The sequence below is a fragment of the Pezoporus wallicus genome, unplaced genomic scaffold (genome assembly GCF_028554395.1).
Source record: "Pezoporus wallicus isolate ANWC-B61680 ecotype Strahan unplaced genomic scaffold, APGP_CSIRO_Pwel_v1 contig_6274, whole genome shotgun sequence".
In the NCBI taxonomy this organism is placed as follows: domain Eukaryota; kingdom Metazoa; phylum Chordata; class Aves; order Psittaciformes; family Psittacidae; genus Pezoporus; species Pezoporus wallicus.
The window spans coordinates 1337957-1364481 of NW_026635738.1; the positions used below are offsets into that span (position 1 = coordinate 1337957).

The 26525-nt window shown below is 57.8% G+C and overlaps 2 protein-coding genes across 2 annotated transcripts in view; one reads left to right on the forward strand and one right to left on the reverse strand.

Annotated features, from left to right (window-relative positions):
* Nucleotides 1–381: 381 nt before the first annotated feature.
* On the reverse strand, nt 382–8003 carry LOC130593172 (testis-expressed protein 2-like). Its single transcript, XM_057398131.1, has 13 exons — nt 7770–8003; nt 6677–6829; nt 4434–5305; nt 4122–4322; nt 3737–4031; nt 3254–3465; nt 2946–3092; nt 2742–2841; nt 2469–2601; nt 2230–2367; nt 1819–2035; nt 1433–1549; nt 382–944 (listed from the first exon to the last, which is right to left on the reverse strand). Exons 3-13 carry the CDS (start codon nt 5295–5297, stop codon nt 771–773), a joined length of 2598 nt encoding a protein of 865 aa, XP_057254114.1. The 5' UTR covers nt 5298–5305; nt 6677–6829; nt 7770–8003; the 3' UTR covers nt 382–770.
* Nucleotides 8004–8266: 263 nt separating this feature from the next.
* MSRB1 (methionine sulfoxide reductase B1) overlaps nt 8267–26525 on the forward strand; it is a 68919-nt gene continuing 50660 nt past the window's right edge. The window contains exons 1-4 of the mRNA XM_057398138.1: nt 8267–8393; nt 8786–8928; nt 9260–9374; nt 9949–10058. Coding sequence (XP_057254121.1) covers nt 8339–8393; nt 8786–8928; nt 9260–9374; nt 9949–9980 — 345 coding nt within the window. The 5' untranslated portion in view covers nt 8267–8338 and the 3' untranslated portion in view covers nt 9981–10058. The remainder of the gene's footprint in view (nt 8394–8785; nt 8929–9259; nt 9375–9948; nt 10059–26525) is intronic.

Genomic DNA, 26525 nt, shown 5'->3' on the forward strand with positions numbered 1-26525 from the left:
GGCTCCTGGGACAGGCAGCACTTGGGACTGGCCCATATAGACAGGGACTAACTGGGACAGGCAAGTGTCTGCTTTGTCCTCTGGATCCTCCCATTCCTTTGCCCAGGGAATTCTTTCCCTCCTGCCTGCATTCATCCAAACCACAGTGAACTCCCCTTCCAGAGGAGAGTGCTGGCACTCCTGCTCCAGTTTCCACTGGGAATACAGGGCCTTCCCATGACCTGCCTCTTACTGGCCCTCTCCACCTCTCACATGCACCCCCCAGCACTCCTTTTGCTGAAGCATGACCCACGGACTCCTCTCCCTGCACAAAGCCCCACGATCCCGAATCCGTCTTCAGCAGCTGTGGGAACTCGTGTACAATAAGATGCTGCTAGGTAAGACTGGGCAGTGATGGATTTATTCAGCTTTGGACTCATTTCTCACCCCTGTTTTCCTTGCAGTCCAGCTGCCGGCGGGGAGGGTGGGATGTGCTGTGGAGCTGTGATGTCTTGGATCAGCGCTGATCCCAACTCCTTCAGTGCAGAACCGCTCTGGGCGTCCCGCACCCTCTTTGGGAACCAGACAGTGGAAAGCTCAGCCCTCCGCTGCTCCAGAGCTGGGAGAACCTGGTAGGAAGTGCACGAAGCTCTTGTGTCTCCAGCAACCCCCTTGCCCTGTGTCTGGCTCTGCTCTGAATGTGTGCTTGCAGTGTAAGGAGGAGGCTCATCTACAGAAGTGCTGCGGATGAGATGAACCGAGAAGCTCAGACCCCACGGCACCGGCTGCAGTCAGTGGCCAGGTCCTGGTTGGCCCCGTGTCCCAGCGAGGTCCCTGGGCTCTGTGCAGTGGCTCTGGCCTGCCCGTGGGTCCCTGGGCAGTGTCCCCATGGGTGGCTGAGGATCCAGGCCAGAGCTCATGATGGGAATGATGAGATCGTCCATGTTTGGCATCACCAAGATTTTCTGCAAAGAGGAAACCAGAACAAGTCAGTGGGTTTGAACACTTCAAGAGCGGTCAGGGCAGAGGACAGGGACCAGCACTTTGAAGCCATTCGAATGGGCAGCTCTTTGGGGGGATTTGGGTACCTAAATACCCGTGGGGACATTTCTGTTCTTAGCGGTGCAGGTATCTTGTGGGGGAGCATCCCAAACCCAGAGTGGATGGGGGAGTTCAGCCCTTCTGGGGGTGTCTGCCTGTTGCTGACACCTGTAAATCCCCTTGCTTGGGGCAGGGCTGAATGTGCTGGGAGGAAATCACTTTTCCTCCAGCACTCCAATGCTCAGAGCAGGTTCCTTAGGTTGTGTTTCTTGACTGCCCAAAGCTGGACGGACCAGATGAGGTGCTGGTGCTCTTGTTTAGATACCCCTATCCCAGACTGAGGTCTCACTGTCCCTGATGGCAGCACTGATGCTTCAGCTGGCTTTGCTGAGCCCTGTTACAGACCAGGCACCTGGAACTCGTGCTGCAGCTTCCTCTCGATCCACTCGGTGACATGGAGGAACGTCACCTCCCGCTCGCCCAGCTTCGGGTGCACCTTCAGCTCCAGCTGCGGCGGCACTCGGAAGCTGTACCTGCATGGGGAAAGGGAAGGGGCAGAAAGCATCATGTCCTGACTGTGTGGTACCGCCTCGCTGCTGGGCCTTAGGGACCTGCCTCCTGGGAGGAGGTGCTGGCTTGCAATGGGAGACTGGGATTAATGAGTGTGAGGTCTGAGTCCCTTTGGGTGCTTGCTGGCACCCTGGATGAACCCAAAACCCCAGAGGTGAGTCCCTGGCCAAGCCATGGGGCACTGGTGGGGGGATGCTTGTGCACCCTGCATGGGAGGAAGGGGAGCAGGTACCAGACACGGTCCGTCGGTGGCGGTGGGATGTTCACAGCCAAGGTTCCCGCCAGCTCCTGCACCTCCACCGTCAGCAGCAGCGGTGTGTTGGAAACCTCCTCGATCTTCTTCTTGATGAACTCGTTTTCAGTGGCCCTTTGGAAGTACTTGGACTTGGCGATCTTGTCCACGAAGCGCAGGATCTTCCGGCTCGTGCTGTTGCCGCTGACGTGGCTGCAGCGAGACCCAGACCCGTGCCGGCTTCCAGCATTCCTCAGCCATCACCCACGGCACCCCCAGGGACAGGAGCCCCCAGGGAAGGGCTGGCACGATGTGCCTGTGTGTGCCTTGCAGGGAAACCAGCCCCGAGCCCCCTGTGGTGGAGCAGCCCCGTGCCTCCCACAGCACAGACCCCATTCACCCCTTACCCCTCAGTGCCGGGGGGTGGCACCCGCTCCCCCAGGGCTCCCATGGGCTCTGCGGCAGCAACATCTTCCTCGTCGGAGGATCCGGCGCTGGACGACTCCGCATCGCTGTCTGCCAGCAGGATCAGCCGTGGCCTGGCCCTGCGAGCCCCGAGCAGCATCACCGGGTGCCCTGGGGCCAGCACCCTCTCACCTCAGCAGGCAAGCGGAGGGTGACCCCCAGCCATGCACGGTCTCCTCACCCCTCTCCTCCTGCCTCTGCTGGGCCGCTCTCCTCTGCAGTGCTCTCCTTCCCCAGCTTGCAGAGGTTCATCTTCGTCTCCAGGGTCATCTGCAATGAGCCGCTGTAGGTGACCTCCATGTCCACCCAGAGCCCTGCCAGGAGAGGGATGGGGTGAGCCCCTGCCAGCTCTGCGGGGGCTGAGCCTGCCGAAACCTCCCTGCTTCAGGGATAAGGCTGGCACCTCACTAACAGCTGCCATGGAGCCAGCCCTGGGTCCCTGCGGGGCTCTTACCTCGGTCGTTCATGGTGGGGCTGGAAGCGCTGAGGACCGAGGGGATGGACGTGCCCATGTCCAGCTCTGTCAGTGTCAGCTCGTTCATGAAATAGGGGAGCTGATGGAGGGAAACCACACAGGGATGCTCACCACAGCCTGGCACTCACTGCGGAGCCTCACGGATGGAGCTTCCCCAGGTGCTGCGATGCTCCTGCCTCTCACCTTGATCTTGCTCAGCTTCTTCTGGATCTTGTTGGACACTTGCTCAGCCCAGTACCGCTCCCGGAGGAAGTCCCAGAAGATGCGTCCCACCAGCGCGTTCATCCAGGCCATGCAGGGCTCACTGTGCCCCACTGCATCCTCACCGAGCTGTGGGGGGACAGCAGTCACCAGCTCCTGGAGCAGGGTGGCCCCATGAACAGTGGCACCCACTGGCTGGGAGATGAGCCACAGCACTGGAAGTGGCTGTACGCAGGATCCATCAGCCTCTGCCCGCATCCTGCTCTCACTGCTGGACTCATCCCACTCACCTTTGTGGGACTGCCCAGTGCTCCATGAGAGGGGCTCTGCTCCGGGCTGCCCCCGGCCTGCGCTGGCACAAATTGGGCCATGTAGGTGCTGTAATCCAGGAAAATCTCCTGCTGGATGCTCCCTGCCAGCTCCTTGGGTGGGAGAGCGGAGGGGATGTCCTCAGAGCTCCCCCCGCTGCTGCTACCGCTGCTCTGTGGAGCTGGGCCCGTGCCTGGGGACATGGGGACACAAGAGGTGACATCCTGGCTATGATTCGTGTGTGATGTGCCATGATGCCCATGTGGCGACGTGCTGCCTGCCCATGATGCCAGTGACGTACCCCCCACCCTATGCTTCTAAGGGGGGTCCTCTAGGCTCCTGGAGCTTCTTCCCGTCCCCATATACTCACTGCTGCCTATCAAGGGCTTGTCTTTTTGCACTCAGGCAGCTCACCCCCTAGACCGTCCCCAGCACATAGCATAGGACCCGATGCTGCTTCTCACCTTCACCATGGCTGCTGCTGGGTGTCCCGTGGGAGGCTCGCACCAGGTGCTGGTACCACTCCTCCTTCTCCCTCCCTGTCCGCCCGAACAGGTAGAGGCACCGCTCCCTGGTGTCCCCTGGGATGTCTTGCCCTGGCACCGGCGCCTTCTTTGTCCCCTCGTCCCTCTGCAGCTCCTCGTCCTGCTCCTCGCTGCCCCTGCACTCCCCCTCGGCCGGCTCGGGGAGGAGGACACAGATGGGGTATTTCTTGTTCCACGTCCGCTTGCGTGCCAGGCTGGGGGGGCAGAGGAAGACCTGCAACACCGAGAGGGGCGGTGAGGCCAGCCCAGGGCATTGGGGTGTTGAGGGTCTCCATCGGAGGGCCCTGGGCACCACCAGGCTCACCTTGGCGTCGGTCAGGTCATAGGAGCGGTGGCTGATGAACGCAGCATCCAGGATCTCCTCCTCGAAGGTGGCTCTGCGCGGGATGTTGCTCTTGGGGTAGGAGAGCTTGAGGGTGGCTCCTTCCAGCACTGCGAGCACTGATTGCGTGAGCGAGGGGTGGAAAAGCTCCGGGTCGTAGACGTGCAGTTGGTTCATCCAGCCCTGCGTGAGGGGAGATGGAGCCGGCTGCTTCCCGCTGTGCCGTATGGGGCAGCAGCACAAGCCGGTGGTACCCAGCACCCCCACCCCGTGTCCCATCCGTCCCATCCCTACCTGCAGCCGCTGCGCTTCCCGCGGCTCCCCCGGCAGCAGCTTGGGGCGCAGGCAGCCCCGCGGCACCGGCGGGGCCCTCGGTACGAGGAGGAGGACGGCGAGGAAGCCGAGCACCAGCCCGCAGACGAGCCCCAGGCAGAGGCCGGCGGCGTAGGGCGGCAGCGGCAGCACGAAGTAGCCGTAGGCGAGGAGCGCGATGGAGGCGAGGGCTCTGCCCGGCACCGCGCTCCCGGGCCGCGCCGGCGGCGGCTCCTCGGGCGGCGGCAGCCGGGGCTCCGCGTCCCCCTGCGCCACTTCCAGCACCTGGATCACGTCCCCGTAGGAGCAGATCTCGTAGCGGCAGTTCAGGGCGGGCTCCCAGGGGCTCCAGTCCCGCAGGCGCTGTCCCCGGCGGCCCCCCGCATCCTGCCCCGCGGCTGCCGGCTTCGGCCGGGGCACGGGGCCGCTCTCCTCGGCCATGAGGCGGCTGAGGCGGCTGAGCGGCTCCTGCACCGCCTCCGACAGCCGCCTCCTCGTGTCCTCCAGCCGCGCCTCCCGCAGCCGGAGCAGCGCGGCGCGGCTCTCCGATGGGGAGACGCTGGGGGAAGACGGGGCCGTGCGGGACCTGGCCGGGCTGAGCCGCGGCTGCGGGGCCCGCGGGAGGTCAGCCAGGAGCATCCCGCTGGACTGGGATGCAGGGGGAGGCTTTACGTCCCCATCCAATGGGAAAAGCCCGCAGCCGTCCTGGCCTCCGCCGTCCTCCCTGGTGCCGGTGGGATGCGGCGTTATCCCATCGGTGTCCCCACGCCGAGGGGAGCCTGGGGACGGTGCCAGGGTCGGAGAGGCGGCCGCTGCTGCCGCAGCCTGGTCTGACATCGCTCGCATCGCCGGTGCTGCCAAGGGATGGGGGGAAGCAGCTCGGGTCTGTGCCCCTTTGAAACGCAGCACATCCCTGTCCCTCCCCATCAGCATCGCCATCAGCCACCGAACAGGAGCAGGGTGTCCCAGGGGACCCCATCGCCTTCCAGCCTATTTCGGGATGCCCTTGGGGCCATGGAGCTGCCAGCGGATGGGAGGCTTGTGGCTTTCCCTGTGCATCCCAGCAGGGATGGGATGGAGACTATACCATGGTAAGGTGGCAATGACAAGGGGAACCGCTTGTATAAGGAGGATAAAACTCAGCAGGGAATTAGCAACGGGGCCTCTGAGAGCCTGGAGCCATGAGCCGGGTCTGCAGTAGAACAACGGGGATTTTCCTGCATCAGCACCTTCCATTGGTCCCGGTGGAAGTGCAGGGGCTGTGAGCAGGGATGCAATGCCAGCCACCAGGACTCTGACTCCTCCAAATGTTCCTCACTTAATGCTCAAATGGTTTGGCCCTTGCTTAATCCATTGCAGGGACTTGAAATGAAGCAAGCCCAATCTGTGACCCCAGTTCAGCGTGAGGATGCTCTGGATGCACGGGGTTGGCAATCTCTGTGTTTACTGAAGAGGCACAAAACTTTCACTAGCACAAAGTCTCTGTATCCCTAAGGGTGTTCCTGGCCATGGCAAAGCTTTGTCCCATCCCCAATAGCCACAGTGATCCCTCTATTGCACCGCTCCTGCCAAAGCCATGGCCTGCTCCAAAGCTGTGCCCCTGATTTTGGGAGGGATGAGGGTTGCAGCATGGGCTCAGAGGGACCATTGCAGGGCTGAGCCCAGCATCCAGGGTGTCCCCCTCACAGCATCCCTGGAGCAGGAACCAGGACACCATCCCAGGGAGCTGGGGCTGAGCAGGGCTAAGCAGGGTGCTGCCGTGGGGCTGCCTCACGCCTGCATCCTCCTCAACCTGGATCTTCAAAGCACTTCGGTGCTGTGAATCAATGACAGGCTCTGCTGTGGCTGCCTCCAGCCCTGTTTATATAACACCACGTTCTGTGGCTTTTGATTTGCTTCTGGCTTACAGCAGCCACTTGTGAACCCCAAATGATCCATGGGTGAAAACCAGCACCGAGCAGAAACCTGGCTGTGGTGCTGGCACTGTCGGCACCACCAGCACCAGCCAAAGCACTGAAACAGCAAAACGTGGAGTGAAGGGAGGAGAATGATCCCCAGAGCTGGGCTTTAGAAGGAACCCCTTCTCCAACACCTCCCACCCAAGCAGAGCAACTGGGAGGCAGCTGAAAGCCCCGCTTACCCCTCATCATGCAGGTTTCTCAATGGCACCATGCCACATCCATCCCCAGTATCCCCAGTACCACCCATCAACCTTCCCAGCCTACCAGAAAGCCCCGGGGCTGGTCCTGGGCCGGTCCTGCCAGGTCACTGCTCCCTGTCCCCGTTGGGTTAGGGGGACATCAGCTCCCCCGTGCTTGTGCTCTGCTCTGTATCTGCCTTTTCCTTACAACCGCTCCGGTATCCGTGGGTTTTACAAGCTAAAAACACAGAAAAAGGCTGTTTCCTGAGAGACCATTAGCACAGTGGGAGACAGGGATAATAATAGCCTGGGACTGTATGGGAGTCTTCATCTGTCAGGGACCGCAAGTGCAGTGGGGGCTGGAGATGCGCTGCTGAAACGCAGCCACCCCTGGGTGCCTGGGAGGGTGGGAGCAATGGGATGGACCCGGATGGGTGCATGGCTGGACCACGGGAATCATCAGTCCCAAGGGCTGGAGCGGGCAGTTCACTCTGCCTGGAGGAGAGCCTGAGCTGATTGAAGGCGGCAGCGCCCAGCGGGCAGGAGCATCACCAGTGCTGGCCCCACACTGGGGTCTCCATGGGGTGATGGAGATGTCCATTGGCATTAGGGAGCAGGGGTTTGCTTTGCTGCCAGGCTCTATCCAGCAGCAGGGCTGGTTCCTTGAGATAGACCCCGGCTTCTGTCCAAAGGGCATCAGCGTTTTTGCTCTTGGCCAAAGGAAGGTGGAATTTCCATGAGAGCCCACTGGGTGAGGACTTATCCAAGGGTCCTCAGGTAAAACCAGGGAAGAGGAGACTCGTGGTGATGTGAAAGATGCTTCCCACCACCTGGATGCTCCTCCTGGAGCCTGCCAAGGTTCACCTTCAAAGCCAGGTTTGAAGGCTTACCAAGGCTTACCTTGCGCACGCCAGGCTCCTGCCTCCTCCTTCCCTTCAGCCCCACATCGCCTCCCACTGTGGTCTCCAGGGGGGTCCCAAGGGTGACCCCCGGCCCTCTGCTCCTGGGGCGATGGGATGGGGGTCCCCATTGGCCATGGGCCTGCACCCCATCCACTGAGACCCCCGGGATGGGGGGAGCCCCCAGGTCACTCCAAGAGCTGCCCAACCACCACCACCCGGCCCCGATCCCGGTCCCGGTTCCTTCCCTGCCGGGCCCCGCTCCCGCAGTGCCGATACCTGAGGCAGACGGGGAAGGGCCGGAGGAGGACGAGCAGACCCGGTGCAGGCGCAGAACCGGTGCTGGTGCGGGGGGGGGGGAGGATGACGGGAGGCTCAGTCCCGGTGCCGGGGGGCCACCGGACCCTGTGCCAGGGCAGAAGCTCCGGTGCCGGTGCTGCAGGAGGCCGGCCCGTCCTGGCGATGCCGGGATCCAGGCAGTGATGCCGGTGCCGGGGCGAGGAGCCGCTGCTGGAGGCGGAGCATCCGCCGTGATCGCGGTCCTGCTCGGTGCGGGTGCCCCGCTCCAGCCGGCGGGACCGGAGCATCCGCAGGACCGCGCCCCCCCCGCAGAGGCTTTCCCCCACCCGGGAGCCCTTCACCGGGGCGGCGGGGCCCGCACCGGGGTTCCCCACTGGGGCAACAGGGGCGGAGCGGTCTCGATAACGGGACCCCCCCACCCGGTACCGGGACCCCCCCCCCCTCCTGCGGTACCGCCCGCCCTTCGGCGCCCTCTGGTGGGCGCGGTGCGGCAGTGCCGGGGCGGAGCCGGGGCGGAGCGGCCGGGTCCCGGTGCGGCGGGCGCAGCCATGTCCTTCTGCTCCTTCCTGGGGGGAGAGGTCTTCAAGGACCACTTCCAACCGGGTGAGCGGGGCCGGCGGCGCCGGGCGGGGGCTCTCGGGGGGTTCTGGGGGCCCCGTGGGGTTTGGGGACCCTCCCGTAAGGGCTGGAATCCCGGCTTGGGGCGGGGGGGGATGCGGTGTTCTTCCTGTGGGCATCCTTCACCCTGGGAACCGGGCTGCGGGTCCCGTCTGTTGGGGGATCCCCCCGTAGAGGGAGGGACACGACCCGGACTTGGGGGGGGTTCATATAGGGGCCCTTTGGGGGATCCTGTCCTGCTGTAGAGGGGCCCTTATATGGGATGTGGGTTGCGGCCATGAAGTCCAATGTGGGTGTCTCATGTCCCCGTCCCAGTCCCTTGGGAGCCATGCGGGTGCTGCCCCCATCACTGACCCCTCTCCCACCACCCATCGCAGGCATCTACGTCTGTGCCAGGTGTGGCCATGAGCTGTTCTCCAGCCGATCAAAGTACGAGCACTCGTCCCCGTGGCCAGCGTTCACCGAGACCATCCATGAGGACAGCGTGGCCAAGCGCCTGGAGCGGCCGGGGGCCTTAAAGGTGCCAACACGGAAACCCTGGGGACAGCAGAACAGCCCCATGGGACTGTAGGGACAGGAGAAGGGGAAATGGGGTTAAACTGAAACAGGGGAAGTTCTGGTTGGAAATGGGGAAGAAGCTCTTCCCTGTGAGGGTGCTGAGGCGCTGGCACAGGGTGCCCAGAGAAGCTGTGGCTGCCCCATCCCTGGCAGTGTTCAAGGCCAGGTTGGACACAGGGGCTTGGAGCAAGCTGCTCCAGTGGAAGGGGTCCCTGCCCGTGGCAGGGGTTGGAGCTGGATGAGCTTTAAGGTCCTTTCCAACCCAAACCATGCCATGATTCTATCATTTGTAGGTGTCTTGTGGCAAGTGCGGCAACGGGCTCGGCCATGAGTTCCTCAATGACGGGCCGAAGAGGGGCCAGTCCCGCTTCTGAATATTCAGCAGCTCGCTGAAGTTCATCCCAAAAGGTACCGGCTGTGGCTGGGAGCTCTTCCACCCCATGCGGTTCGTTTGGGGACACTGCTGATAGCCACACGCGGTGCGCGCTGCACTGCTTGCGGCCGGGCGTAGCTGCTTCTTCAGATAAGCCAAGGAGCCACTTCCATCCTGTTATAAATCCCCCAGGCTTCACTCTGCTCAGCTGGGCTCCCATGGTGAAATGGGGAGCGTGGGGGACCTCCTGCATGGGGCTGTGAGGGGCAGCGCAGCCCTGGGGCTTTCTGATTGCGATGCAGGGCAAGGGCAGGGAGCTCCTGTGGTGGCTTAAATGGGGCTGGGAGAATTCCTTGGGGAAGTGGAGTGGGAGCTCTGACTGTTGCTCTATGGGAAGGGGTATTTGCTGTTGTGGTTACCCTGCTCGTTGCCTCCCCTGGGTCAGAAAAGGCTTTGGGAGGCAAATTCAGGGCAGCCCCTTGGCCATGGCTTGCTTCCCACTTGTGGGATGTAGGATGCTGGCCGGGTGTAGGGAAATGACCGTGTAAAAAGGGCTGGTGGCTCTGGGGTGGGAAACACGAGCCCGGATTTTTCCTCTCCTCCTTTCAGGCAAAGCAGACAAGGACCTGAAGGAGAAGTAAGCACAATCCTGCTCTGCCTGCGCACTGCTCTTGGGCTCGTCCTGCGTTCAACCTCGGGGTGCTCCATCCAGTCAAGGGTCATCACCAGCAAGAGAACCCCCAGAGACACTTCTGGTGTCCTTGGGCCAGTTCCTTCTCTGTGCTGCTCTGATTTGGGGTGCTGGGAGGAGCGGGGGGGGGGTAAGGGGAAAATGGGGGTGCTGGAGCTCTGTGCTTGCTGGCTGGGTTGTGAGCTGCACCCAAGGTGTTTCACACGACTGCAGCCCTTCACTGTACCCACCCTTACCCCCTCTGTTCTCCCCAGCATCCCTCTGCCTGTATCAGGGTCCATGGGAGCAGCTCATGTGCCTGACGTGGCACTGATGCAACCCAGAGCGGCTCCTCCGGCGTTTCCAGGGAATAGCTCTGGATTAGCTGAGGTCAAAGTCCGGGTTAATCCCTGGTGCTATTCTCGGCTGGGATCATGGTATGAACTGCCCTATATAAACCCTGCCAGGGTGCTAGGGCGAGGATGGGTTTATGATCCCACTAGAGAGCAGCCAGGTATTTTACCCCTCATCTTGCGCACAGGTCTCGATCCCCCACGTCCTCTGGGCTCGGTTTTCACTTGGCCTTACACCAGATTTATCACTGTGCTGTGAACTCCGGTGGCACCAATGGTTCCTCAGTGCAAGGGAGGGCAGAATGGGGCTCGCGGGCTGCCCTTTGCACAACTCAGGCTTTAGGGACACTGATGGCTCCTTAACAGCATCGTGCCCTTCCCTCCCTGTCCCCAGACCGAGCCCTCCTCTGTAATTGCACACAAGGAGTTCTGAAGATGGCAAAACCCTTCGCTCACCCGGGGTCTGGTGGTGCAGCTCCAGTGCTGCCACATGGGTGGTTTGGGGAGGCCTCACTGCTCTTACGGTGCTGCTGTGCTCAGCTTTCCTCTGTATGGGTTTTCCCTCAATTCTGGCATGAGGAGGGCACCCGTACGAAGTGCAGTGCACCAGTTCGTTGCCTGGAGCTCACTGCTGGTCTTGTACCCGTTTCTATACTGAAAATAAAGCACTGAGTCACTGTGTTGGAGAAATAACCTCTTCTGTTAAAGTGAGGGCACCGTGGAGCATCTGCCAGGGGTTACCTTCGCTGTTGGCTTTGCTGGTGGTGGTTGCAGTGATGGGGGGGCTGCACCAGTGGTGGGATATGTGTGAGGCAGGCACGGGCGCAGGCACAAAGCCCTGGGCAGGTTTCATCTGGAGTCTCCAGCCTACAGGGTTAGCTCGAAGTCAGTGCGTGTGGTTTAATCCTGTAGCTGTTACCATTACCCCAGGATTTGCCATGTAAAAGGGGGATGCATTGGAGGCCTTTGGGCAAGCCCAGGGGCAAAACCTTCACTGGGGAAGGTTTCCTTTCTGCTCCACTTCCTGTCTTTGCCCAAGTGAAGCTGTTTTCGGCTTGTTTCACAGTGTTGTGGTACCTGCTGGGCAGAAGGGGTCTGAGTTTCAGCAGTGCCTCACAGTGGATTCCTCACACAAAGACTGGAAGCTCCTCTCTTGTAAAGATCCCTTCACCCCATCAGAGCTGGGTACCGGGTTTATGGGAGGCTGGAGACCTGAGCTGGGCTTTGCTGGACCCCAGTTCCAAAGGGGTAAAGTCCGCCTTGGAGCAGAGGAGCCAGCTCCATGTCTCCCTCCTGTCCCACCGTGGCTCATGCCCCATGGCATCACCCTCAGCACCTTCCCCATCCGCATCCAGCTGTAATTGCTAATCAAGGTCCAGCCTGAAGGTTGCTTCAAGCTGCTTTTCAACCAGTTAATCCTCTTATGTGTTGCTTTGTCCCTGCTCTGGTGACCTCCACACAAATCCCAAGGCGCAGGAGCTGCCCCTTTGCTTCCCACTGGGGACCCCTGTGGATCCATCCATCCCTGTGAATCCTGTCCTCGCCTGCACCGCTGGGAATGGAGGCATTTTTGGGGTGGTTTCCCTTGGGATGCTGCAGTAGAAGGAAACCACAGGTTGGGAATCACCACTTAAGAGGAGCAGTGGTGATTCCTGCTACCCGTGGCTTCCCAGCGCTGTGTCCCACGGGAACGCAGCGTGTTTCCCCGCTGCCTTGCAGTTCGTGGCCGCAGGCACGGGAGGGTGCAAGTGCTTTTCCTAACCCTTCCCCAGGCGCTACAGAGGGAGGGATGCTGCTGGTGTGGGTACCGCATCCTTGGAACAACGAGGAGAACAAACTCAGGATGGTTTAAATAGGGATGGGGCATTTACCTGGAAATCCATCCAGGATTTCGTGTTAAAGACTGCAGGCTGGAAGGCCTGGGCAGTGCCTGGTGCTGAGGATGCAGGATGTGACCCTGCAGAGCAGATCCCATCCCTTCCCAGCTCCACCATCCTCAGCATCGTCAGGTCCTTCATCCATTCTGGACCACTGCAGCACTGGGCATCCCCATCCCCTCCGGCAGTCTATGTCCGGTCCTTCCCCTCCACCATTCATCCTCATTTAATCATTACCCTAATGACAATTTGGGTCGAATCAGAGGATTTTGCTTAGTGAGGCAAAAGCAGCCCCATAGCAGTGCTGTGGGTTTAGTGGCAGAGATTGGATTATGCTCCCAGGGCGACACACACTTCCCTGCTCGTTCAGAAGAGCATCCATTTCCTGCGCCGTAGCCTCCAGCTGACCTCCCCTTTTAATTCCTTAATTTTCTTATCCGCATGCCATGGAGAGGAGCTGCCTCTTTGACCTTCCTCGGGATGGCTCCGGCGGCGGCAGAGCACAGCGGGGCTGAGATTAATTCCCCTAATAAAGATGACAGGCCCCAGAGAAATGACGTTATGCAAGGAAAGAGGAAAGGACCCAGAGGCATCGGGAAGCTCTGATTGCTTTGATTCCTTGGAGCCAGCGCAGTGGGAGCGAGCCAGCAGTGCTGCACCCGGCTGCTTCCACCTGGGATCATGGAAGGGGGTGGGTTGGAAGGGACCTTAAAGCTCACCCAGTCCCAACCCCTGCCACGGGCAGGGACCCCTTCCACTGGAGCAGCTTGCTCCAAGCCCCTGTGTCCAACCTGGCCTTGAACACTGCCAGGGATGGGGCAGCCACAGCTTCTCTGGGCACCCTGTGCCAGTGCCTCAGCACCCTCACAGGGAAGAGCTTCTGCCTAAGAGCTCATCTCAGTCTCCCCTCTGGCAGGTTAAATCTGTTTCCCTTGGCCTGTCCCTTTTTGGGGCACTTTTGGGGTTTTATTCGCTGGGGCATCCCTTGGGGCAGGCAGCGCAGCCTGATTTGGGGTGCTCTTGTACAGTCCCATCCTGGCAAATGAGTGCTTCAACCCCAGCTGCATCCCTGAGCCATTCTGGGGTCCCATCCCAGTGATGGGCTCTGGAGTATCAGTTTGCTTAAAGGGATCATTGGAATTCCTCTGCACTGAACCACTCTATGGTATCCCTGGGATGCTGCAGGAGGGGAGGTGCTCGCTCCATCCAGGATTGCTCTTCTATCCCTCAGCACATCCAGCAATAGCTGGAGAAAACTAAAGGCTCATTCCACTTCATTCACCAACAATAGCTTCGTCTCTCCCTATTCCAGGCTTCCTCTTGCTGGCCGGGTGCTCCTCCTGAGGTTTGATGAATCCTCCCAAAGCCACAAGGTGGAGAAATGAGTTTTCCGTTTGTGGCATGTGTTAATTTGGGAGATCATGGCTGGAATCACCGGGAATGGGTCTGGGCAGGCCGGAAAAATGTTTAGCCCAAGGAAAATGTTAATCTTGGGGTTTTTTTCCTTCCCTGGCTGTTGAGATCCGACTTTTTAAGGCAATTAGTGAGGGGTTATTTGTTAATCAGTCACACTTCGATGCTTGCTTTGGGGTCTCATCTCACGCTCTCGAGTGCACATCGCTTCTAATCATGAGCTTCACTTCTGATGTGGGATGTTCCTGTCTCGGGCTGGCTGTGCGTGCTGTGGTGCAGGCACAATCCTGCGTTCAGGAATGGCTGCTGGATGCATCAGGATGTGATGTGTGATGACGGTGGGGCTGCCCTTCCCCTGCCCAGACAGCCGTACCCACCGTGCGCTCCATCCTCATCCCAAGCACATCCCATGTTTTTGGGGTGCATGGGTCTCCCAGAGTCTGCCCAGGGTGGGATAATCACCCCCAGCCTATGAATGGGTGCAGGCAGAGCCGGTGCCACCTTCTTGGGATGGTGATGGCACACAGGGGTGCCCACAGGACTCCTGCCCTCTCCATGCTGTGGTGTTGGGACCGGATGAACCATCCCCAAAACACATCACCCCATGCCCTGGGGGTAAGGCCTCACCAGGGAAAGCTGCTTTGGGCTGCACCAGCATCATTCCAGCTCTATGTGCACTGGTCCAGCCTTGTGAGCTTCAGTCCAGCCCTGCAAGTATTGGTCCAGGCCTGCGAGCACTGGTGCAGCCCCGAGAGCATCACCTGAGAGCATCGGTCCAGCCCTGAGAGCATCAATCCAGCCCTGCAAGAGTCAGTCCAATGCTGTGAGCATGGATCCAGCCCTCCACCAGCATTGCTCCAGCCCCACGGCTGCTCCCATGGCCACCTCACTGGCCCATAACCCAAAACCCCACTGGTGGAGGGTGGTGTCCAGCTGGGGTCCTCCTCCCTGCGATCCTCATGGCGTGCGCTTGATGCACTTCACTGTCTGCTGCAATGATTTGTTGCTTGTAAAACCACCGTGATTAACTACAGTTTAGCCTCCTGGTTTCATGTCTTATCATGTTTCATCTCACACAAAAGACATTTACAGTCTATTTTCGACTTCAAAGCAAATGCTTCTTGCGTGAGCATTAAGGAAGGCAAATATTTAAGCAGAACCTGTATGGTATTAGCGTCTCTTGATGTTCCCTGCTGAGTGAGGATTGATGGCTGCCTCAAAAGGCAGGTTTTTCCTATTGTTTTATGCACCAGTGATTAATATTTCATGTTCCCACTGTTATATATTTGCTGGCTGGCACTGGCCTACCCTGACAGTGCTTTCTTCATGTCTTACATGTCCAGCTTTTATGCACTTCAATATAGGAAGTGTGACTCTTGGCAGCGTCCTCCGGTCTTATTGAAGTCTCCTGCTTGAGCTTTCTGAATGAGGCTCATCTTGATGGCGTCAGGACTGATGGCACGTCCTCCTTCTGCACTGATACCTCTGTCCTGTGCTGTGCCCCAGCTTTTAAGCGGGTACTGCAGGCTGTGCCACTTGGATGGGGACAGTGAGGATGGCACCATGGGGACCGGATCCTGCAAGAGGATGAGGTTGGATCCTGGTATTCCTGCTGAGATGAGAGGATATGGACCAGGGTGAGAAGCTGCTCCCACTCCTGGTAGCACCCTCTGCTCATTGCCTATGCAGCAGTGGCATCACCCTGAGCCCATCTCAGTGCTCCAGCACCATCCAGCACCGTTCATGCCACCGCAGTGGGGTTTCTGCTCCCCAGCACCAGTGGCAGAAGCCCAGCGGTTTTGCATTGAACTCACAGCCCTTCTGCACCCCAATCCCCCAAACCCCGTTGCGTTCCCAGCCAGCCTTGTCAGGGCAGGATGAAAACAGCCCAGGACCAAATTCCTCCGCTTTGAACACGACGACGCACTGGCGTGCGCTCCTCTGAGCACTAAACGTATTAAGACCAGGAACTGTAAGGGCAGGCTCTGCTTCTCATCCAGCTCGGAGTTAATGTAACTCAATTAGCATGAGCGGTAAATAGAGCCCGGTTTAATTTAGATGGAGAGGTTGCTGTGCCTCGAGCCTTTCCCTTCAGGAGCAGGGAAGCTGTGGGAGCACTGCCAAGAGCTCCTGCAAACCCTGAGACCATGAGATCTGGGCGCCTGGGGAGCAGCACCCAGTGAGGAGCTTCCCGGAGCATCCAGGAGGATACGATGGTTGTGAACTGTTATTAGGTGCCATATAAAAGCCTGGGAAGCCCCCGAGAGGGTGTCTATTTAAAGAGTCTATTTAAAGAGGACAAGATCAGCTTGGCAGGGAGGTTGGAGCCATGTGTCTTCAGGGCTGTGCTGCATTCCTGGGACATGATGCGGAATGCGTGCATCTTCCCTGCATCACAGTCTATCTTTGTTCCCCTCTGACGTCTTGAGCAGGGGCTGGTATTTCATGGCCACGGCTGGGCCTGCCAGCAGCACGGCAGCTCTGCTGGAAATTAACTCCTCTGAGCTTTAAAAGCAGTCTCAAAGGCATAAAACTCAAAGTAAGAGATCAAACCTGTTAATCTAAGCCTAATTCAAGCTGCTGGCTCCGGTGGGTAAAGCATTGAGGCTCTGATAGGGATGTAATGCAGGCGGGAGGTGCTGCTTCTCCCAGGCACATCCCATATCCATCCATCCATCCATCCATGCCCTGGGGCATGGCACACTGCACAGCGCAGCTCCCTACCATCCATAACCCCAACTGCGGTGCTTTCCATCCACCCATCCCAGACAGTGAGACAGGAATGGGGTGGGATGCTCTTTTCCTGGGAAGTCCAGCTCAAGGGAACGGGGTTTGTGGGTGCAAGTGTGTGTATGTGTGGTGAGGTCAGTGATGGACCATGAAATGAAGCTCGTGAAATACATCCTCCTGCGCTGGCGATGCCGAAGGGAGTGTGTTCCATCATCAGTCCTGACAGTGCCACATAACTTAGATTGCACTTAATGGAAATAGCTCATTTCACTGATGGTTTCTAAGATGCAATACTGGAGATTGTCTCATTTTCCTGTCCAGCCCATGCACTGCAGCAGGATGGCAACAAGCGGGCATGGCCACTCTGGTGGGATGCAGGGAAGACCAGCAGGACCTGTGCCACTCTGGATTGGAGTTTGGATGGGAACAGGCACGGAGGGATCGCAGGTTTGGTTCCCAAAGAGGCTTTGAACCCCCTGGGTTGTGTGGTACTTGGGATCTGAGACTCCCTGTGCCCCAGCTCATCCATGAAGTGAGGTAGAGACCAGTATCCCCCATAGAGATGGTCCACGCTGTCCCATTGCCCCGTGGTGCTGCGGGATGGGAGCTGGAGGCTCTGCTGGTGTTCAGCCTCAGCCAGGCTTCCCAACGTGCCTTTGAGGTACGGAGACACCCTCCTTTATTGTATTGCCAAGCAGCTCTTTATCCACCTCTCAGGGTTCATGAGGCCCCGAGTGGGACCGGCTGCATCCCCTCCCTGGCTCTTTAGAGCTCATTGTAATAGTGACCTGCCAAAAAATGAGCTTGAGCAATGGGCAAATATGTCCCTTCCCAGCCCAGAAGCACTGGTGATGGGCACAGAGAGCTTATTCCTGCTTGTCCTATTGCTTTACAGAGCTGGATGTGTCAGTCAAGGACAAACCCAGATCACTGGTGCATGAAGCCTGTGGGGTCCCTGCTGCTGGGAGCCCTGCAGAAGTGGGGCACCACTGGCCTGATCCTGCTTAGGCAAAGCAGGTGGTGTGGTGGGGATACTGATGGGGCTGAGTTGCTCCACCTGGTCAGGCACCACCCAGAGTAGGGTTTAAAGGAGGGAGCAACCAGTCTTTGTCCCTATCAGGGTGAGGTCAGCAGCAGTTTGGGGTAGAGGTTGCCTTGGCACCTCTGTTAACGCTGAGACCTCAAACCCCTCCAGATAAAGAGCACTGGAGTCAGCAGGAGCAAACCCCCTGCCTGATGGCCCCATTTGGTGAGTGGATGCTTTGGCTGAATGCAGCAAATCCTTAAGAGCAGCTCTGAGCTGTGTCCCTGTCCCCATGGGCATTGTATTTCATTGCCTTTAACTGTGTGATTTAAAAACTGAGCAATAGATGTCACATAAATGCTGGCAAACAGGAAGGTGAAGAGTTGCTGTGGAGTGGGAGCCCCCAGTTTGGGTGGTGGATCATGGGGGTGCTCCTCAATGGGGCCTCCTGCACCCCCTACCCTAAATACATCTGCAGCCTCAATACCCACCCTGGTTTGTGGGTGCTTGACTCCTCCAGAGAGCTGTGAGCCCAAGCAGGCCTTTCCTGGGCAATTCATTGCTGGAGTTTGCATTCATCCCTGGTGGGATCCATGTGGATGGAGATGGGGGCTTTGGAAGCGTGGGATGCAGCTTCCCATGAGGTGGAGGCTGCTGTGGTCCCTCAGGCTCTCAGTGAGGTGGATCTCCCTTCAGAGCAAGGTGCTTGCTGCAGCCCAGCTTGCCCATGGGACACATCCCTGGGCTCTTGGAGTTGGAGGCTCCTTACAAAGCTGCATCGCTGCTGGTGCCCCTTGTGCTGCGTGGCCAGGATGGAGCTGCCGTTTGCAGTGGGTTTTGGGGTGTTTTCTGCTGTTTGCCTCGTTCCATTTAGCCTGGGGGTGCAGTGCTTGTAAGGGGGGGGAAGAAAAACCCAGTGACTGCGTGTTCCTGTGTACCTGGGCTCCCTGAGCAGCACTGCCTGCTGCAGCCCCCACTGCACCGGGCTGGAGCAGGGCAGTCACTGATGTGCACTGGGTTTAATCCACATGGGTGTGTGCAGGATGGGCGAGGATAAGCCCCGAGCACTTCTTGTCTCCGAGGGATGCATTGGGAGCTGGGTTTAAACTGGGGGGAGCCAACCCCAGGCTGCATTGTGTGCCAATACGTGCTGAAGGGCGAGACGGATCGTGCCTTCATTTACAGCTGCTCACGTGCACGAGTCGCCAAAATATTCAAGGCATCCCTTTAATTTCTCCATCGGAGGCTGGCGCGGGATCCTGATGCTTATCAAACCCCTGCCTTTGGATGCAGGCTCTGGGGAGGAAACGTTGCTCTTGTCGACAGCTTGTGTCAACCCAAGGCACGGCTTAAGCCTTCGAAACTGGGCCTGAATTGGAGCTGTGCATGGGCAGGGATGGCTTTTACCCAGGGTTGTGCAGGATCTGATCTTCTGCTTTGCATAAGAGCTGGGGGGATGTTCTGGATCCTGGTGTCCAAGGGGAGCTGTGACCTCCCTAAGCTTGGCCTCAGCCAGGCTGTGAGTGCTTCCTGTGCTGTCCCCAGCATCCTGGTGCCAGGATTCTGTTCTCCTCGGGGAACCACTGCAGAGCCATCCTGATGCCTACCAGGAGAGCTCTGCCTGGAGGGCTCCAGCCCATGAGAGAGGTTAAATCACTGCTAAACCATAAAGGAGTCTGTAAAATTAGTGGGTAATTAGCAGCGCTGTGATGTACATCATGGCACGCCGCTGCTCCTGCAGGGATGGGTGCCTTGTGTGACGTGGGTTTGCTCCTGAGACATTTGCATTGCTTTTAGCCCAGAGCTGCCATCTTGTCATTGCAAAATTAAGACAAAACAAGCAGTTTGCTGCTATAAATGATAAAAGCAAATGGAAACACCCCCCAGCAGAGCTCTGGCAGGGAGGACATCTGCCTCCTGGTCTGCAGGAGGGGAAAGGATGTGCAGTGAGAATGTGGCTGTGTGCTTGGCACCACTTGGTCTGGGTATTGGGGGGGGGAAAAAAGGGTCCAAAGCTCTGGACCCTGCACTGTGTGTGGATCACAGCACACAGTGATGGATGGATGCAGGCTGGAACCGGGGCTATGTGCAGTCTGGTATCCCCTGCCATAAGACCCATTGTCTCCTGCTGCTGCACTGAGCAATGGGCTGGTGCAGCGCCCAGTACAGGCTCCTGCTGCTTCTGTGTTGCTGCTGGTGATGCTGGTTGGACATGGGTCATTTGCTGGTGAATTCTGGGGTTGGTGTTTTCCCTTTGCCCTGGCAGGCGCTGAGGCAGCGGAGCCGAGGACTGCAAAGCATTTGCCATAGAATCTGAGGAATTTGGAGTGAAACCCCCGAAGAAATTAAGGACAGATGGGTTAGAGGGGAAGAAAGAAACCCAGATTCTTTCTGCTGCTCGGTGCCTGCCTCTGCAGCAGCCCCTCATCCCTGCTGCAGCTCTGTGCTGGGCATGGGGCTGCATGAGCATCCTCCTGCACCATGGGGACACCGGCACCTCTGCCCTGAGGATGATGCCACATGGGAACGATGCCCCTGCAGCAGCCAGGACCATCACCACTCCCATAGTGATGAGCCAGGAGGTCTTGGGGGCTTCCTCTGAGGAGATCCCCGTTTCCATCCTATAGCCCCTGGTGAAGCACCAGGACCAAAGCGAGACGCGTGGCAAGAATTAACCTCTCCCTTAGCTACCAGCTCCAGGAGAGGTTCTGGGGCAAAGCCAAACCCACCAGCAGCAGTGGCTGGTGCTTTGTGAGGGGTGAGAGCCCCATCCCCATGTTATTGGTTGTAATCTCTGGGATTAGGAGCTTTTGCTTGTGCTGGCGCTGGCTCTCTGCCTGGTGCTGCATCAGCCCCAACACCTGCGCGCTGACTTCAGCACCTCAAGTATTTCTGATGCAACTGCTTGTTTGTTCCTCCTGAAGCAAGCTCAGTGCTGCTCAACGTGTTAATGGGGAGAAATGGAGCATAATTGCTCCTTTGTGTAGAAGCAGTGGGTAAAGAGCAGCGCTTGGCTGCAGAGCTGGAGCTGGGAACAGGTTGTGGTGTGATCCACCTGGGCTCTGCTCTTGTGTCCTGCGAGAGCAAACTTCCTCCTGGGAGAAAATCACTGCTGCACCCACCTGCCTTCACCTGGGATCACAGAACCATGGAATGGTTTGGGTTGGAAGGGACCTTAAAGCTCCTCCAGCTCCAACCCCTGCCACGGGCAGGGACACCTTCCACTGGAGCAGCTTGCTCCAAGCCCCTGTGTCCAACCTGGCCTTGAACACTGCCAGGGATGGGGCAGCCACAGCTTCTCTGGGCACCCTGTGCCAGCGCCTCAGCACCCTCACAGGGAAGAGCTTCTGCCTAAGAGCTCATCTCAGTCTCCCCTTGGGCAGGTTAAAGCCATTCCCCTTGGCCTGTCCCTACATCCCTTGTCCCAAGCCCCTCTCCAGGTTTCCTGTAGCCCCTTCAGGCACTGGAGCTGCTCTCAGGTCTCCCCTTCAGGAGCCTTCTCTTCTCCAGGCTGACCCAGCCCAGCTCTCTCAGCCTGGCTCCATAGAAATAGTCAGGAAATGGTGCAGCTTTTCATCTCTGAAGGTGCTGTGGGCAATTGCCCTTGTGTAGGGGTAAATTGCTGTGGTGTTTTTGAGATCCCATAAGCCAAGCCATGGTAAGCAGCATCCAGATGAAGCCAATGCTGGCACAGCCATGGCCAGGCTGGGAAGGAGGAGAAGGAGGCAGGAGGAGTTCGTGTGCTCCAGATGCAAACAATAAGGGCAGCGGATCTTGATTTCATCTGTCAAGTAATTGGGCTGGAAGTCTGTGCATGCTAATGACTCCACATCAAGCAGCTCAGTGCTCAGATGTGACCCATCCTACTCCATGGGGAGAGCGGGGGGCTGCAGCCCGCCGTGGCCATGATGAATCTCCCCCAGATGTTATCCCATAGGGGAAGCAAGACCCACATGTATGTTATTAATGATGCCAAAGATCTGAGGTTAAAAATGACCACGGGGTGTTCACATTAGCCCCAGGATGTAGGTCCTGCTGGGGGGGGGGGGCAGTGGGAGAAGTGCTGGGGGGCCCGGCCCCAACTCTGTACCTGCCATTGCATGGGGTGGGTGAACACCAAAGTGGTCCCCAACATCCTGTTGTGGCTGTTGGGAGGAAGAGGGTGCTTATAGGAGCTCTGACAGCCGTGACAGTTAAAGATGGGGATGACATGAGGAGAGGGATGCAGGGATATCCAGGTTGCGCACAGGAGCTTGGAGCAAGCTGCTCTAGTGGAAGGTGTCCCTGCCCATGGCAGGGGTTGGAGCTGGATGAGCTTTAAGGTTCCTTCCAACCCAAACCATTCTATGAAGCACCCAACTATTCAGCCATGGGATGCTGGTGGGTACCACGAGCCCAAATGGAGCAATGCTGGTCTGAAGGCTTCCTGTGATGGCTTTTCCCTGTGGAGCAGAGCTTTTGGGCTCATGAGCCTTAGGTTACTGGTCTTGGCTCCATCCTTCCCAGACATGGCAGAGCCTGGGTGCTTGGACTGAAAGCTCCTGTCATCAGCCCAGCTCCAGGCAAAGCCCCATCTCCTTCCTGCAGAGCCAGCGAACACTCCAGGATGGAGCCCATGTGGGTGCCTGTGCTATAGGAGCCAGGACTTTCCTGTCCCCAGAAAGGGGGATCCTCACCTCCAGAAGGATTTTGTCTCCAAATGGGGCTTTTTTTCCCTATGTGAGGGCCAGGATACAGGGAAGCAGGATCCCCCTGCTATTGAAGGGCATGGGCAAGCGCTCTCAGTCCCCCAGCACCTGCAGGTGGTTGGTGCTGTTGTTCTGCAGCCCCGGGGCTGTGGGAATGCCGGCGTACCCGGCACCCTCTCCCATTCTGGAAGGGTTCCAGCCTTTCCTTGCTGATTGCTTCACCATGTGCATTGCAGATGATGAGAGATGAGCGTGGACCAGCCCTTGCTGCTGGGTGAGACCCTCTCCGCATGCTGCCCGTGGCTCTGTTCCATTCATCTCCCCTTACTCCCATGTGAAAACCAAGCTTTTTGCTGGAAAATGGGTGTTTTCCACCCGGAAAGCGAGGTCAGGACATGCACAGCTCCAGCATGACCTGCTGGTTGTTCAGGCTTTGCTTTCGGTGTCTAGCTCATGAGCTCGCATGATGCATGCCACTATTAGGGCAAATGAGTGTATTAGCTCCTTCTGCTCATTACCCGAGTCATTATCTGTTCATTAGCGCTTCTTAATGGGGCGATATTTTGCTGTCTTAAGGGTTTTGCAGAGTTAAGGCTGGAATAGACAATGCAAACAGACAAAGAAAATGCATTACCCCTATATATGGCTTAAGTAGTGCTGGGAAATGGAGCCTGGGTGCTGCTGGGGGTACCTGCAGCTGCTGACCTATGCCGGGGGCTGCCTAGCATCACTGCAGGATGGAGTGGGACCACCTCTTGTGGCGGCCTAAAAACCAGGGGTTTGACCCAAAATAGCGGCCTGATCCCTCTGCTACTACTGAAAACTTACAAAATTCGGGTTTTATTGCATTAAACCCTGAAATCTGTTTCCCACAGCAGAGGAGCAGGTTTTGCTGGGGGTGCTCAGTGTTTAACCCAGTGGTTGCTTTTTCCTCCCTCCTTCACACCTCATTTCTTACTTTCCCCTGTTGCCAAAACCCAGCCAAATGCATGTCAGGACACTCGGGACCCTGCTTCCCTCCCCTTTGAGCTCCACTTTGGTTCCTCCGCGCTTCGAGACGTTTCCTTTCATACTTTGCTTTGTTATTGCTCCAGATGTTCCCATTTTCCATCCCACACCTTCCTCTCCATTTGGCCACTGGATATTTGGCTGAACCAGAGCCAAATGAAAGCTACCCCCCACCTGTGCCTGGGATTAGCAGTGGCCATGCCAGAGCTTCATAGACTTGTAAATGCAGCCATCTGCACCGGGTGACTGTGCTTTTTCTGATGGCAAAGAGGCAAACCCAGCCCCTACCACCCAAAATGGGTTTGGGAATTTTATCCTGGAAAAAGGAAGGGGAAAAAAAAAAAAAAGGCAGCTTGTAAATAGATTTGCTTGAAAAAAAAGCTGATTCCTGCAGAGATTGAGCATGGTGGCATGGAGCTGGCTGGGGAAGCTGGTGTGCTGCAAGTGAGCAGCGAGGATGCGCTTCGGCTCCAGAGGGATCAGCTCTGCTCCTCACCGGCTGATGCTGGGAATGGTTAGGATATAATTCACCAGCTCTGCCCCCCCAAGGCAACGAGCTGTGCCTGGCTTTCATGGCATGGAGGTGGCCCTGCTTGTTTAGTGAGTGGGAGAGCTCAGCTGGGCTCCAGTCCTCATGGCTTTCTGCAGTGGGTTTAGCACTGCAGTGATGGGAAAGCAGGCTCAGGGATGGCATCCTTCCTTTGCCATCATCATTTCATGGGGTGTCAATGCACCTTCAGGCTCCCCAGCCTGTCCCAGTGCCCCCAGCTGAGCAGCAGGGGGGGAAATGCAACAGAGACATGATCTAAATGGAGTCGGATCCATTTATAAGCTAAAAATGTGGAATTAAACCATGTGCTGAGCCTACTGCTAACCTGTTGTAGGTGCGTTTTGAAAAGAAACTAGGAAATTTGGTGGGGCCAAACTGGCCATAGATGAGCCTTGGAGCAAGCTGCTCTAGTGGAAGGTGTCGCTGTCCATGGCAGGGGGTTGGAACTGGATGAGCTCTAAGGCCCCTTCCAACCCAAACCATTTTATGATCCTATGTTGTTATCAGAGCCGATAGGTTTGGGGCTGACCCAGTGCTGGCACTGCCATGGGTCAGGTCTCAGCTGCTGTGGCCAGAGGTTCTCACTGTGTTCTCCTCCTCCTATAGGGCTGAACTGGTGCCACGTCTCCCCCATCCTGGGATAACCCTATTGATTCAGACCCACAAATGAAGCACACCCGCAGAATGAATACTCATGTTCACATCCATATTGATGGGCCTCTCTGAGCCTTTATTGGGATGCACAAATAACTGCTGGGGAGGCTGATGATGAGGTGCCAATGATGGGATCTTGCCCAGGAAAGACAGAGGTGACAGTGGCTCACCCTTGGCTTGTGGCTCTGGTAAACCCACAGGGACTTTGCCACCTCCACAGCACTGAACCCGCCTTGTCCCTGGGCTTTTTGGGCTGTAGGTCCCCCAAAACACCCATCAGGGTGCTGGGTGCTGCACTGAAAGTCCTGGTCCATCCACAGGCTGCAGTTGGAGACATCCATCTGCAAGCAGTGACGTTTTACCCCTGAGAAAAGGGGCCTTCCTCAGGTGGAAATGGCCTTGCTGCCCCATACATCTAACCAGGATAAAGAAATCCCTCTGCTTCCACGGACCTGCGTGACACACACTGGGTAACAGCAGGTTAAACGCAACAGAAGCACCTTTGCTTTTGTGCCTCTTCCCCATCCCTGTGTGTTTTCACTCCCAGGGCGATGTGAAACCATTTTCACTCTTGTGTCTTCACCCAGGAGGGCACCAGTGGAATCACTGCAGCCAGCTCTGGGTTCATATGTGTGGGGAGTGAGAGGGGAAGCGAGGGCAAGGCAGCACGGGGAAGCTGCATGGAGCATGCAGGATGGCAGCTGGAGACCCAGGACAGAGGTTTGGGGAGCTGAGGGCTGTGTCTGATGCTGCACAGCTCTGCCTGCTCTAATAAAAATCGCACATTTCATGTGTATTATTTTTTAAATTGAAGCTTTAAAAAAACCCCGGTGGGTTTTGGCTGCTTTATCCCCTTATTGGGATTATTTAAATCAAAACCAGAAACGGGGAACGGCTCCTTTTGTAACTCCAGCTGGATGGGAGCCAGCCGTGTCTGCGCTGCCGTGAGCAGGCTCTGCTTCCTGGTGCAGGGGCAGCGGGGATGCTGCTGCCCCAAAATGCCATTGTGGGATAACGGCACCCGCATCCCTGCTGGGGTGATGGAGGGAGCCAAAACCCTCACTCCTGGGATGCTGCTCCTGAGACAAGAGAGGGGCTTTGCCTCGGTTCATGCAACGTGGACTCAGCCCCCAAATCCCAGCGGAACCTGAAGATGACTGAGCATCCCAATGGCTGCGGATGGGACCCTCGGAGCCGGTGGGTGTTTTTGCTGTCTCCAGCCCCCTGTTATTGCTGTAGCCAGGGGCAATTCTGTGCTGGGGTTTTGCAAAGCCATATTAAGGAAACTCTCGCCCTGGTGCTGCTGGCTCTCCTCCAGGCTGGAAATTGCATTCCCCCCGCTTGAAATTCCTGCCGGGGTTTCAGATGGGGAATGTTCGGCTTCACTTTCCATCCCGAGCTGCTGTCACACGTTTTAATAACAGGGGCTGTGCTACACCCCGGAGGTGGCTGTGAGCCAGGAGCTTGGAGCGGTTGTGGTGAGGCTTTGGATGGCCAAGAAGGCGCTGGAGCTGCGGCAAAGTTCCTGTCCCCCCCCCCAGCCCAGCTCAGCCCCTTGGATTGAGGATGGAGTCTGTAGGTTCATTCATCATGCTGTGTGTGAGTGTGGGGATGAGTTTGTTGGTGTCTCCTTTGCTCCAAGTGATGGAAAACCCGGTCTGGAGGGGATCGTGATCCCAGTTGGAGGGAGACACGATTCGTTCCTGCTTTGTGCTTTGGCTGGGCTTGGGGAGCTCAGGCTAAGCTCCAATGGTTCTGTCTGGGTTTCTCCCTCCCAAACTGCTTCTTCCCACCAGCAGGATCAGGGCAAATTCCCCCCTCACATTACACTGAGGATGGGTTTTTCTTTCAGTACCTGGGGGATAAACCTCAAAGCTTGCTGGATCCCTGGGCAAAGGCTTATGGATCTCACAGACTGAGCTGGGTGGCATGGGGTGGCCTTTGCTGAGACCCTGGAGGGGACTACAGAGGGGCGGCACTGACAAAGACCCAAGTGGCATTCCCCCATCTGGATAAGCCTGCGGTCCAGCTCCGAATGGGAATCGCAGCTTGGAGAATGACCCTGTCTCCTTGGCTGTGCTGCTTTAAGGACAGCCACAGGGCAGCTCTTCTGTGCCTGCGGTTTGGACATCCCATCCCCTGTGGTACCCACATTCCTGCCGATGGGGACCCCCGCATCCCAGGGATGGGGTTTACCTCCCCTGGCTGCAGGCACTGGC